Genomic DNA, 13952 nt, shown 5'->3' with positions numbered 1-13952 from the left:
CAACAATGTGAAGTCCTCCAAACTGCTATGTGTATGTGTGGCAGGGGTAGGGGTGGGGATAAGGGAACAGCCACCCCGGATCTGGTCTTCCTTTTGTTAAAGAAAACAGAATCGCCCCACAGTTTTTATTATACAAGTAGAAACTTTAGGAAACACAAATTAGCAAAAAGAAAAGAAAAAGATCATCTGTAATCCCAATCCCCAGAGACAAGTGCACTTGTACATATCCTTCTGAATATTCTTTTATGCATAGAAACCTTCACACATATATTTTTTACAATAAAGGATCAAATCATACCTAATGTTTGAAACCTCATTAAACAATTGTAAACATATTACCATGTATATTGTGTATATATTCCCACATGATATATTATTTTATAATGTCTTAATAGAGTAGGTTATATTTTAAATAGAATGTTATACTAATAGTAATAGTTTATTAGGCACATACTGTGTCAGACACAGTACTGAATATTCTGCATAATATTATCTTATTTAAACTTCACAGTGAGGTAGATGCTATTATCATCCTTTCCTTTAAAGAAAGTAAACTGAGGCTGAAAAAAATAAAGTTCCCCAAAGTCACACAACTAGTTAGTAGGAGAGTTTGAATTTCACCTCAGTTCTGGCTGATTTCAAAGCATATCCTCTTAACCGATGCATTTTCCCTACTGCTATATATTGCTTATTGTGTATTGTGTAATATTCTTTATTTGATAAAACCCCACCTGACAAATATTGTTGCTATTATACACCATGCTGCTCTGGACTTCCATGAACATATGTATTTGTGTGCTTTTCTAATGATTTTCCAGGATAAATGGTTGAAAATGGCATTCTTGATTGAAAAGGTATGAATGTGGTGTTAATAGATTACTCTCTGTGTTCATCTGTGTCCTACGTGACAGTCAACGTGAGCACACTGAAGACTTACTTCCAGTGCAATGGCTACAAGGGCTACCACATGGTCTACAGCCCCCAGAGAGGCCTCACCTGCGTGTCCCCATGTCGTGAGGGCTACTGTGAGCACGGAGGCCAGTGCCAGCACCTGCCCAATGGGCCCTGCTGCAGGTGAGTGAGGCAGGGGGCAGGATCAAGGGCAATCTAAGCTGGGCAAAGATTCTGCTAGGGCTCCAGAAATGCCATCGTAGCTCATGGTGTCTTAAAATTAGGACGGTTCCCTTTGCAGTGGAGGGAACAGGGATCAGAGAAAAGGGGACTATAGAAAAGATATGTGTCTACTCGGTGTAGAGAATAAATATGCTGTACTTCCTCTAAAACTCAAACCAGCCACTAGGTAGGTATTATAACCATTTTAAAGATGAGAAAATTAGAGCTTAGAGATGATAGGCAACCTGCCCACGGTACCCAGTAAGTTAGGTAGCAGGATATGGATTCCAAAGCCAAACTCTTCTACTTGATTTTACTCCTTGTGAAAAGCTACCAACTAGTGTCTAGGCCTGGCCCCTCCTTAAGAGTACCCGTCAGAGGAGACCCCAAAACCTGGCGCCCTGTTTCCTTCGCTCATGAACAGTCGGAGGGGCTCTCCATGAGGGGATAGGGAAGCGCCACCCAGGCCCTCTTGTTACACGAGTACCTTCCGTCCACCCTCGTCAGCACTGCAGCCCGAGATCCGCCAGCACCGTCAGCTCCGGGTCCTAGAGTAGAGTGTTGGTGCAGGGTTTGGGTGTGCCGCGCAGCCCTCCTGGGCGGGGCGGGGTCTGGGACTGCGCATGCTCGCCTGCGGCGAGCCCCACCCCCTTCCGGTCAGGATGACCCGGTGAATTCGCTCGCCGGCCAGCCTCTGGAGCGGTGGCCTCGCTTCAGCACCGCCCCAGGGCTGACCCCGCCTCCTTCCCTGGCGTTGGGGGAGCCCAGCGTGGGGTGGAAAACCTCTCTGGCCCTGCCTGGGAGGAGAGGGCGGAGAGGCTGAGCGCCAGCACCCGCCCTGCTGACCGCGGCCCCTCTCTCTGACCCTAGCTGTGTGCCTTTCTCCATCTACACGCCCTGGGGTGTGCGCTGTGAGTACCTGAGCGTGAAACTCGGCGCCTTCTTCGGGATCCTCTTTGGAGCCCTGGGCGTCCTCTTGCTGCTGGGGATTGTGGCGTTTGTGGTTCTGCGCTTCTGGGGTTGCCCCCGAAAACGGTATTCCTACTCGGTGGAGTCAAAAAGCTGAGGCCTCACCCCAACTCGGCAGCCGTGGCCTAGGATACCTCAGGACCCACCCCAGCCTCACCTGCACTCTTCCCAGCGACATGGCTTTGGGGAGCCTGCATAAAGTAAGGTGACCGTAGGCGACTCAGGATTCTTCAAGCAGAATGAATAATGACAATTAATAATAATAAAGACAAGACCACACCTTCTCAGTAGACACACAAGGGGACAAAAATATGCACAGAGAGGACTGTGACCTATACACACACACGCATACACACTGGAGTTAACAATGCGGTGAAGTCTCTTAGTTAAAAACCAACATGTATTTGCACTCAAAGCTCTCCAGTTTACTTCTAATTAAAGTTTATTTAAATAAGATCCCTCTGACTTTTTGTGTTTCCAAGGCCATAGATGTTATTTGTGGTTTTCCTCTGGTGACTGTAGGGCTAGGTATGGGCGGGTGGAGGAGTAGAGGTGGGTTGGACCCAGTCCTGCTTAAGTCCTCAGTTACTCCATTTTGGGAAGCTTCGTTACTCTAGCCCAGACTTGGATTCTTACTTCAGCTTCCACATCCCTTTCTTCCCCTCCCAACAGAAGTCAAGGCCTGGCCCTCTGCAGCAGACTGTGGAGATACCACATATGGAATATCCTGGACTTTTTTCCCAGGACCCTTCTGTCCTGGTCTCTGTCCATCAGTTTCAAAAGAATAAACACACAGTGCCTTTTCCTGTTTAATTCCTATCCCCACTGCTTGTATTCCCTCGGGGGACTACATCATTTCACTTCCCTCTACAGGAACCAACCAAAGAAGCATGCCACCCACCCCATCCTTAGACCTGGGATATGCAATCCATGATACACTTTCTCTGTCCTTTCTTGAGCCCAGGGCAGAGTCTTCTGAGGTTCTCCACCCCACAGCCCCTCAACCCTACTCTGCTTGTTCCCAGCAACCCAATGAGTTTTCACTTCATTTTTCTCTTTCATCAGGCAGAACTTTACACCTGTCTGGTATAACAATTCTAACATCTGGTTCACAACTCCTGTGTCTAGAATACCGCAGTTCCTCTATGGAGAACCTGAGTATCTGCTTTTTAGTCCTAAATCCCAAATCCCTGGAAAAATAATCTGATTGGTCCAGCTTTTTATATCAGATGTTCATCCCTGGTCCAATCAAGAATAGGGGTAGGTAAGAAAGGAAGTCACATGATACAAACCTGGTGCTCTTACAGGTCAGTAAGTTGTATTGCAGGGAGTTCCAGAGCAACATGATCTTTGAGCAGAGACTCCATACTGCCTGCTTTTCATAGTGAATGACTTCTCCCCGTAGATGAAGCCCCTCCCATACATACAACGCTATGGCTTTACTCTCAAATGCCCCAAAGTAATCAAGTCTCCTGTAAAACCACATAAACTTATCCCAGCATTCATTTTTCAAGAATTAAGCACATAGCCCAAATGGATTCACTGGTGAATTCTACCAAACATTTCAGGAAGAAAAATCTCTTTCAGAAGATTATAGAGCAGAGGGAACACTTCCTAACTTATTCTATAAGGCCAGCATTACCCCAATTCCAAAATCAGAAAAAGAAATCACAAGGAAACTACACACCAATATCTCTCATGAACCACAGAAGCAAAAATCCTCAATAAAATATTAGCAAATCAAATCCAACAATGAATAAAAAGAATTATATGCCATGTCCAAGTGGGATTTCTCCCAAGTATGCAAAGCTGGTTCAACATTCAAAAATCAATTCGTGTTGTCTTTCATATCAATAGACTATAGAAGAAAAATCATGATTATATCAATAAATACAGAAAAAAGCATCTGACAACCACCCACTTATGATTAAAAATCCTCAGCAAACTAGGAATACAGGGAAACTTCCTCAGCTTGACTTTTCAAAAACATCTACAAAAAACCTATAGCTGATATATGATGTGGAAGAAGCCAAAATGGTGGCATGAGTAGGGCAGCAGCAATCTCCTTCCAAAAACCATATATATTTTTGAAAATACAACAAATACAACTATTCCTAAAAGAGAGACCAGTGGATACAGTACAACAGCTAGGCTACATCTACATCTGTGAGAACTCAGCATCTCACGAAGGGGGTAAGGTACAAGCCATGGCCCGGCAGGACCCGAGCGCTCCCCCCACCCCAGCTCCCCAGCAGGAGGAAAGGAGTCGTCAGAGCAGGGAGGAAGTGAAAGCCCAGGACTGCTAAACAACCAGCTTTAGTAATCTGCACGGGGAGTGCAGACACACATTGCATGGTGTGCTGAATCTCAGAGAAACGGAAAAGCAAAATCTGCAAGTGGGTCCCCGCAACCAGCTCCCCTGGGACAAAAGAAAAGCGAGTACTTTTTGAAAATCTTAAAGGGACAGGGGCCTCACAGCTGGATGGAAGTGTCCCGGCACACTCAGTCCAGCAGCTGGGAATCCCAGGGAACTCCAGGCCCCCTAATCCCCTGGGCAGCAGTGCAGCTCTGAAGCCCCTCACAGTGATAAGCAGCCTGCCAGTCATTCCCCCAGCCGGAGCAGCCCCCGACACAGCAGGCCAGTAGCCAGAGAGCAGCTGTGAGCACCTGAGGCGGCAGCGGGCAGAGCAGCCCGGAAGTGGCCACGTGCACCTGCGGCAGTAATTGAGCAGCCGAAAAGCAGCTGCGCATGCCTGTGGTGGCGGCAGAGCAGCCCAGGAGCAGCCGTGCCCCCAGGAGCTGCCCAGAATCTCCTCCTGGTATGCAGCTGCCTGGGCCAGACCCAAAGGCCGCTGCCAGCGTGCAGTTGCCAGGCACAGGCAGAAGAAACTGGGGCAAGGCGCGAAGGGGCGCCACTCTCACAGGAGAGCACACGCAGCATGCCTGCCACTCCCCGCAGGGCTCTGCCCTACCCTGATGGAGACCCCACCCACAGCAGCTTAGGGGATTAATCCAGAGGCTCCAGGAGTGCGGGTAACTGACACAAGCAGTGGAGAAGGGCAAGGCAACCAGAAAATAGGAAAGGATTTTGTTCTCCCAGCTGACATATGTGCTACCTGTCTACAGCTACGTCTATCACCATGAAAAGGCAGAAGAATTTGGTCCAATCCAGAATTACCCAGACAACCCCCGAGAGAGGACCTGGGGAGATAGATTTAACCAATCTTCCTGAAAAACAATTCAAAATAAAGGTCATAACCATGCTGATGGACCTACAGAGAAATATGCAAGAGCTAAAGGAGCAAGTAGGGAGGGAGAAAACAGAAATAAAACAATCTCTGGGAAGACTTCAGAGCAGACTGGATGGAGTGCAAGAGGCCATTAATGGAATAGAAATCAGAGAACAGGAATACAGAGAAGCTGAGGCAGAGAGAGATAAAAAGGATCTCCAGGAATGAAAGAATATTAAGAGAATGGTGTGACCAATCCAAACAGAACAATATTCATATTATAGGAGTAACAGAAGAAGAAGAGAGAGAAAAAGGGACAGAAAGTGTCTTTGAAGAAATAATTGCTGAAAACGTCCCCAAACTGGGTGAGGAAATAGTCTCTCAGACCATGGAGGCCCACAGAAGTCCCAACACAACAAACCCAGGGTGGAAAACACCAAGACATACAATAATTAAAATGGCAAAGATCAAAGACAAGGACAGAGTTTAAAGGCAGCCAAAGAGAGAAAAAATGTCACCTACAAAGGAAAACCCATCAGGCTATCAACAGACTTCTCAACAGAAACTTTAAAGGCCAGAAAAGAATGGCATGATATATTTAATGCAATGAAACAGAAGGGCATTGAACCAAGAATACCGTATCCAGCATGATTATCATTTAAATATGATGGAGGGATTGAACAATTCCCAGACAAACAAAAGTTGAGGGAATTTGCCTCCCACAAACCAACTCTACAGGATATTTTAAAGGGACTGCTCTAGATGGAAGCACTCCTAAGGCTAAATAGATGCCAACAGAGAAAATAAAATCACAGCAAAGAAAGCAGACTGACCAAATACTAACTAAAGGCAAAAAATAAAATCAACTACTCACAAAAGCAGTCAAAGGAAACACAAAAGAGCACAGAATAAAACACCTAACATATAAAGAATGGAGGAGGAGGAATAAGAAGGGAGAGAAATAAAGAATCATCAGACTGTGTTTATAATAGCTTAATAAGAGAGTTAAGTTAGATGGCTAGATAGTAAAGAAGCTACCCTAGAAACTTTGGTAACCACGAATCTAAAGCCTGCAATGGCAATAAGTACATATCTTTCAATAATGACCCTAAATGTAAATGGATTGAATGCACCAATCAAAAGACACAGAGTAAGAGAATGGATAAAAAAGCAAGACCCATCTATATGCTGCTTACAAGAGACTCACCTCAAACCCAAAGATATACACAGACTAAAAGTCAAGGGATGGAAAAAGATATTTCATGCAAACAACCAGGAGAAAAAAGCAGGTGTTGCAGTACTAGTATTAGACAAAACAGACTTCAAAACAAAGAAAGTAACAAGAGATAAGGACATTACATCATGATAAAGGGGTCTGTCCAACAAGAGGATATAACCACTATAAATATGTATTTACCCAATACAGGAGAACCAACATATGTGAATCAAATACTAGCAGAATTAAAGGAGGAAATAGAATGCAATGTATTCGTTCTAGGAGACTTCAACACACCACTCCAAAGGACAGATCAACAAGACAGAAAATAAGTAAGAACACAGTGGCACTGAACAACACACTAGAACAGATGGACCTAACAGACATCTACAGAACTCTACACCCAAAAGCGGCAGGATACACATTCTTCTCAAGTGCACATGGAACATTCTCCAGAATAGACCACATAGTAGGCCACAAAAAGAGCCTCAGTAAATTCAAAAACGTTGAAATTCTACTAACCAACTTCTCAGACCACAAAGGCATAAAACTAGAAATAAATGGTACAAAGAAAACAAAAAGGCTCACAAACACATGGAGGTTTAACAACATGCTCCTAAATAATCAATGGATCAATGACCAAATTAAAACAGAGATCAAGCAATATATGGAGACAAATGACAGTGACAGCATAAAGCCCCAACTTCTGTGGGACACAGCAAAGGCAGTTCTAAGAGGAAAGTATATAGCAATCCAGGCCTATTTAAAGAAGGAAGAACAATCCCAAATGAACAGTCTAAAGTCACAATTATTGAAACTGGAAAAAGAAGAACAAATGAGGCCCAAAGGCAGCAGAAGGAGGGACATAATAAAGATCAGAGAAGAAATAAATAAAATTGAGAATAATAAAACAGTAGAAAAAAATCAATGAAACCAAGAGCTGGTTCTTTGAAAAAATAAACAAAATAGATAAGCCTTTAGCCAGACTTATTAAGAGAAAAAGAGAATCTACACACATCAACAGAATCAGAAATGAGAAAGGAAAAATCATGACAGACCCAACAGAAATACAAAGAATTATTAGAGACTACTATGAAAATCTATATACTAACAAGCTGGAAAACCTACAAGAAATGGACAATTTCCTAGAAAAATACAACCTTCCAAGACTGACCAAGGAAGAAACACAAAATCTAAACAGATCAATTATCAGCAAAGAAATTGAATTGGTAATCAAAAAGCTACCCAAGAGCAAAACCCTTGTGCCAGATGGACTCACTGCTGAATTTTATCAGACATATAGAGAAGACCTAATACCCATTCTCCTTAAAGTTTTCCAAAAAATAGAAGAGGAGGGAATACTTCCAAACCAATTCTATAAAGCCAGCATCACCACCAAAACCAGGCAAAGACCCAACCACAAAAGAAAATTACAGACCAATATCCCTAATGAACTTTGATGCAAAAATACTCAACAAAATATTAGCAAACCGAATTCAAAAATACATCAAGAGGATCAAACACCATGACCAAGTGGGATTCATCCCAGGGATGCAAGGATGGTACAACATTTGAAAATCCATCAACATCATCTACCACATCAACAAAAAGAAGGACAAAAACCACATGATCATCTCCATAGATGTTGAAAAGGCATTCACAAAATTTAACATCCATTCATGATAAAAACTCTCAACAAAATGGGTATAGAGGGAAAGTACCTCAACATAATAAAGGCCATATACGATAAACCCACAGCCAACATCATACTGAGCAGTGAGAAGCTGAAAGCTTTTCCTCTAAGAATGGGAACAAGACAGGGATGCCCACTCTCCCCACTGTTATTCAACATAGTACTGGAGGTCCTAGCCACGGCAATCAGAGAAAACAAAGAAATACAAGGAATCCAGATTGGTAAAGAAGAAGTCAAATCACTATTTGCAGATGACATGATATTGTACATAAAAAACCCTAAAGACTCCACTCCAAATCTACTAGAACTAATATCAGAATTCAGCAAAGTTGCAGGATACAAAATTATTAATACACAGAAATCTGTGGCTTTCCTATACACTAATGATGAACTAACAGAAAGAGAAATCAGGAAAACATTTCTATTCACAATGGCATCAAAAAGAATAAAATACCTAGGAAGAAACCTAACCAAGGAAATGAAAGATGTATACCCTGAAAAGTACAAGACACTCTTAAGAGAAATTAAAGAGGACAGTAAAAAATGGAGTCTCATCCCATGCTCTTGGATAGGAAGAATTAATATTGTCAAAATGGCCATCCTGCCTAAAGCAAGCTACATATTCAATGCAATGCCTATCAAAATACCAATAGCATTCTTCAACAAACTGGAACAAATAGTTTTAAAATTCATATGGAACCACAAAAGACCCCAAATAACCAAGCAATCCTGAGAAGGAAGAATAAAGCAGGAGGCATCTCAGTTCCCAACTTCAAGATCTACTACAAAGCCACAGTAATCAAGACAATTTGGTGCTGGCACAAGAAGAGACCCACTGACTGGTGAAACAGTACTGAGAGTCCAGATATTAACCCAAACATATATGGTCAATTAATATATGATAAAGGAGCCATGGACATACAATGGGGGAAATGGCAGCCTCTTCAACAGCTGGTGTTGGCAAAACTGGACAGCTACATGTAAGAGAATGAAACTGGATCATTGTCTAACCCCATACACAAAAGTAAATTTGAATGGGTCAAAGACCTGAATGTAAGCCATGAAACCATAAAACTCTTAGAAAAAAATATAGGCAAAAATCTCTTGGACATAAACATGAGTGACTTCTTCATGAACATATCTTCCTGGGCAAGGGAAACAAAAGCAAAAGTAAACAAGTGGGACTATATCAAACTGAGAAGCTTCTGTACAGCAAAGGACACCACCAATACAACAAAAAGGCATCCTACAGTATGGGAGAATATATTCATAAATGACAGATCCAATAAAGGGTTGACATCCAAAATATATAAAGAGCTCATGAACCTCAACGAACAAAAAACAAATAGTCCAGTCAAAAAATGGTCAGAGGAACTGAACAGACAGTTCTCCAAAGAAGAAATTCAGATGGCCAACAGACACATGAAAAGATGCTGCACATCACTAGTCATCAGAGAAATGCAAATTAAAACCACAATGAGATAGCAACTCACACCAGTAAGGAAGGCCACCATCCAAAAGACAAACAACAACAAATGTTGGCGAGGATGTGGAGAAAGGGGAACCCTCCTACACTGCTGGTGGGAATGTAAATTAGTTCAACCATTGTGTAAAGCAGTATGGAGATTCCTCAAAATGCTCAAAATAGAAATACCATTTGACCCAGGAATTCCTCTCCTAGGAATTTACCCCAGTTTGAAAAAGACATATGCACCCCTATGTTTATCACAGCACTATTTACAATAGCCAGGAAATGAAAGCAACCTAAGTGTCCATCAGTAGATGAATGGATAAAGAAGATATGGTACATATACACAATGGAACATTATTCAGCCATAAGAAGAAGACAAATCCTACCATTTGCAACAACATGGATGGAGCTAGAGGGTATTATGCTCAGTGAAATAAGCCAGGCAGAGAAAGACAAGTATCAAATGATTTCACTCATCTGTGGAGTATAAGTCAAAGCAAAAACTGAAGGAGCAAAACAGCACCAGACTCACAGAACCCAAGAATGTACTAACAGTTACCAAAGGGAAAGGGACCGGGGAGGATGGGTGGGAAGGGAGGGATAAGTGGGGGGCGGGGGAAGAATGGGGCATTACAATTAGCATGCATAATGTGGTGGTGGGGGCACGGAGAGGGCAGGTAGTGATTCTACAGGAACTTACTATGCTGATGGACAGTGACTGCAATGGGGTATGTGGCAGGGGAACTTGGTGATGGGGTAAGTCTAGTAAACATAATGTTCCTTATGTAATTGTAGATTAATGATACCAAAATTTAAAAAAACCTGTAGCTAATATTATAATTAATGTTGAGAAACTCAAAGCTTTCTAAATATTAGAAAGAAGGCAAGCATGTCTCCCCATCACTACTGCTTTTCAACATTGTACTGGAAATCCTAAGTAATTCAATAAGACAAAAAAAGGAAATAAAAGGTATACAAATTGGGAAGGAAGGAATAAAACTGTCATTGTTCACAGATGGCATGATTTTCTATATAGAAAATCCAAAAGAATTGGTTTAAAAAAAGCCCCCTAGAAGAGGGGCGGAAGATGGCGGCGTGAGTAGAGCAGCGGAAATCTCCTCCCAAAACAACATATATCTATGAAAATATAACAAAGACAACCCTTCCTAGAATAAAGACCAGAGGACACAGGACAATATCCAGACCACATCCGCACCTGAGAGAACCCAGCGCCTCGCGAAGGGGGTAAGATACAAGCCCCGGCCCCGCGGGAGCCGAGCGCCCCTCCCCCCAGCTCCCGGCGGGAGAAGAGCAGGCAGAGCGGGAGGGAGACGGAGCCCAGGACTGCCGAGCACCTAGCCCCAGCCATCCGGGCCAGAGTGCAGGGCGCTCGATACTAGGAAAACAGGGCAGCAAGAACAGTGAGCAGGCACTGGAGGCTGGGCGACAGAGGGCATAAGAAAAGCGCGCGACCATTTTTTTTTTTGCTTTTTTGCTGTTTTGTTTTGGCGAGCGCTTTTTGGAAGTCTTAAAGGGATAGGGACCCCAATACTAGGGAAACAGGGTAGCAAGAACAGTGAGCAGGCACTGGAGGCTGGGCGACAGAGGACATAAGAAAAGCGCGCGACCATTTTTTTTTTTTTGCTTTTTTGCTGTTTTGTTTTGGCGAGCGCTTTTTGGAAGTCTTAAAGGGATAGGGACCCCAATACTAGGGAAACAGGGCAGAAAGACCGGTGAGCAGAGGCCTGAGGCTGGCACCGGAGAATAAAGAAAAACGAACGACCACCCCTTTTTTTTTTTTTTTATTAAAAACTTTTTTTTTTTTTTTAATTAAAAACTTTTTTTTTCTTATTTTTTTTTTTGGTGGTCGTTGTTTTGTTTTGGCGGGTGCTTTTTGGAAGTCTCAAAGGGGCAGGGCGGGTCACTTAATCCAGAGGTAGGGAATCCGGGATCTCTGGGCACCCTAACCCCTGGGCTTCAGGGAGCAGGCAGGCCCCTTACGGAGATAAATAGCCTCCCAGCCGCTCCTGCTCCAACGCGACTCCACCATTTTGGAGTAGCTGCCCGAGCCAGGCCACGCCCACGGCAACAGCGGAGATTAACTCCATAGCAGCCGGGCAGGAAGCAGAAACCCTGTCTGCACGCAGCTGCGCAGCACAAGCCACTAGAGGTCGCTGTTCTCCCAGGAGAGGAGGGCCACAAACCAACAAGAAAGGAAGTCCTTCCAGCCGTCACTCGTCCCAGTTCTGCAGACTATTCCTATCACCATGAAAAGGCAAAGCTACAGGCAGACAAAGATCACAGAGACAACACCAGAGAAGGAGACAGACCTAACCAGTCTTCCTGACAAAGAATTCAAAATAAGAATCATAAACATGCTGACAGAGATGCAGAGAAATACGCAAGAGAAATGGGATGAAGTCCGGAAGGAGATCACAGATGCCAGAAAGGAGATCGCAGAAATGAAACAAACTCTGGAAGGGTTTATAAGCAGAATGGATAGAATGCAAGAGGCCATTGATGGAATTGAAATCAGAGAACAGGAACGCATAGAAGCTGACATAGAGAGAGACAAAAGGATCTCCAGGAATGAAACAATATTAAGAGAACTGTGTGACCAATCCAAAAGGAACAATATCCGTATTATAGGGGTCCCAGAAGAAGAAGAGAGAGGAAAAGAGATGGAAAGTATCTTAGAAGAAATAATTGCTGAAAACTTCCCCACACTGGGGGAGGAAGTAATCGAACAGACCACGGAAATACACAGAACCCCCAACAGAAAGGATCCAAGAAGGACAACACCAAGACACATAATAATTAAAATGGCAAAGATCAAGGACAAGGAAAGAGTGTTAAAGGCAGCTAGAGAGAAAAAGGTCACCTATAAAGGGAAACCCATCAGGCTAACGTCAGATTTCTCAACAGAAACCCTACAGACCAGAAGAGAATGGCATGATATATTTAATACAATGAAACAGAAGGGCCTTGAACCAAGGATACTGTATCCAGCACGACTATCATTCAAATATGACGGTGGGATTAAACAACTCCCAGACAAACAAAAGCTGAGGGAATTTGCTTTCCACAAACCACCACTACAGAACATCTTACAGGGACTGCTCTAGATGGGAGCACTCCTAGAAAGAGCACAGCACAAAACACCCAACATATGAAGAATTGAGGAGGAGGAACAAGAAGGGAGAGAAGAAAAGAATCTCCAGACAGTGTATATAACAGCTCAATAAGCGAGCTAAGTTAGGCAGTAAGATACTAAAGAGGCTAACCTTGAACCTTTGGTAACCACGAATTTAAAGCCTGCAATGGCAATAAGTACATATCTTTCAATAGTCACCCTAAATGTTAATGGGCTGAATGCACCAATCAAAAGACACAGAGTAACAGAATGGATAAAAAAGCAAGACCCATCTATATGCTGCTTACAAGAAACTCACCTCAAACCCAAAGACATATACAGACTAAAAGTCAAGGGATGGAAAAACATATTTCAAGCAAACAACAGTGAGAAGAAAGCAGGGGTTGCAGTACTAATATCAGACAAAATAGACTTCAAAACAAAGAAAGTAACAAGAGATAAAGAAGGACACTACATAATGATAAAGGGCTCAGTCAAACAAGAGGATATAACCATTCTAAATATATATGCACCCAACACAGGAGCACCAGCATATGTGAAACAAATACTAACAGAACTAAAGGGGGATATAGACTGCAATGCATTCATTCTAGGAGACTTCAACACACCACTCACCCCAAAGGATAGATCCACTGGGCAGAAAATAAGTAAGGACACGGAAGCACTGAACAACACAGTAGAGCACATGGACCTAATAGACATCTATAGAACTCTACATCCAAAAGCAACAGGATATACATTCTTCTCAAGTGCACATGGAACATTCTCCAGAATAGACCACATACTAGGCCACAAAAAGAGCCTCAGAAAATTCCAAAAGATTGAAATCCTACCAACCAACTTTTCAGACCACAAAGGCATAAAACTAGAAATAAACTGTACAAAGAAAGCAAAGAGGCTCACGAACACATGGAGGCTTAACAACACGCTCCTAAATAATCAATGGATCAATGACCAAATCAAAATGGAGATCCAGCAATATATGGAAACAAATGACAACAACAACACTAAGCCCCAACTTCTGTGGGACGCAGCAAAAGCAGTCTTAAGAGGAAAGTATATAGCAATCCAAGCATATTTAAAAAAGGAAGAGCAATCCCAAATGA

General features: G+C 43.0%; 1 protein-coding gene across 1 annotated transcript in view; it reads left to right on the top strand.

Moving 5' to 3' along the window:
* The window catches only part of MUC4 (mucin 4, cell surface associated), a gene marked incomplete at its 5' end in the record, with an annotated part of 38166 nt that extends 35061 nt beyond the window's left edge, over positions 1 to 3105 (top strand). Inside the window, 2 exons of the mRNA XM_057488646.1 lie at positions 912 to 1074; positions 1984 to 3105. Of these exons, the coding sequence (XP_057344629.1) occupies positions 912 to 1074; positions 1984 to 2179 (359 nt within the window). The remainder of the gene's footprint in view (positions 1 to 911; positions 1075 to 1983) is intronic.
* Positions 3106 to 13952: the final 10847 nt, after the last annotated feature.

The sequence above is a fragment of the Manis pentadactyla genome, chromosome 1, assembly GCF_030020395.1.
Source record: "Manis pentadactyla isolate mManPen7 chromosome 1, mManPen7.hap1, whole genome shotgun sequence".
Lineage (NCBI taxonomy): Eukaryota > Metazoa > Chordata > Mammalia > Pholidota > Manidae > Manis > Manis pentadactyla.
The sequence above is the reverse complement of the archived record's forward strand: the minus strand, read 5'-3'. Positions and strand labels throughout refer to the sequence as shown.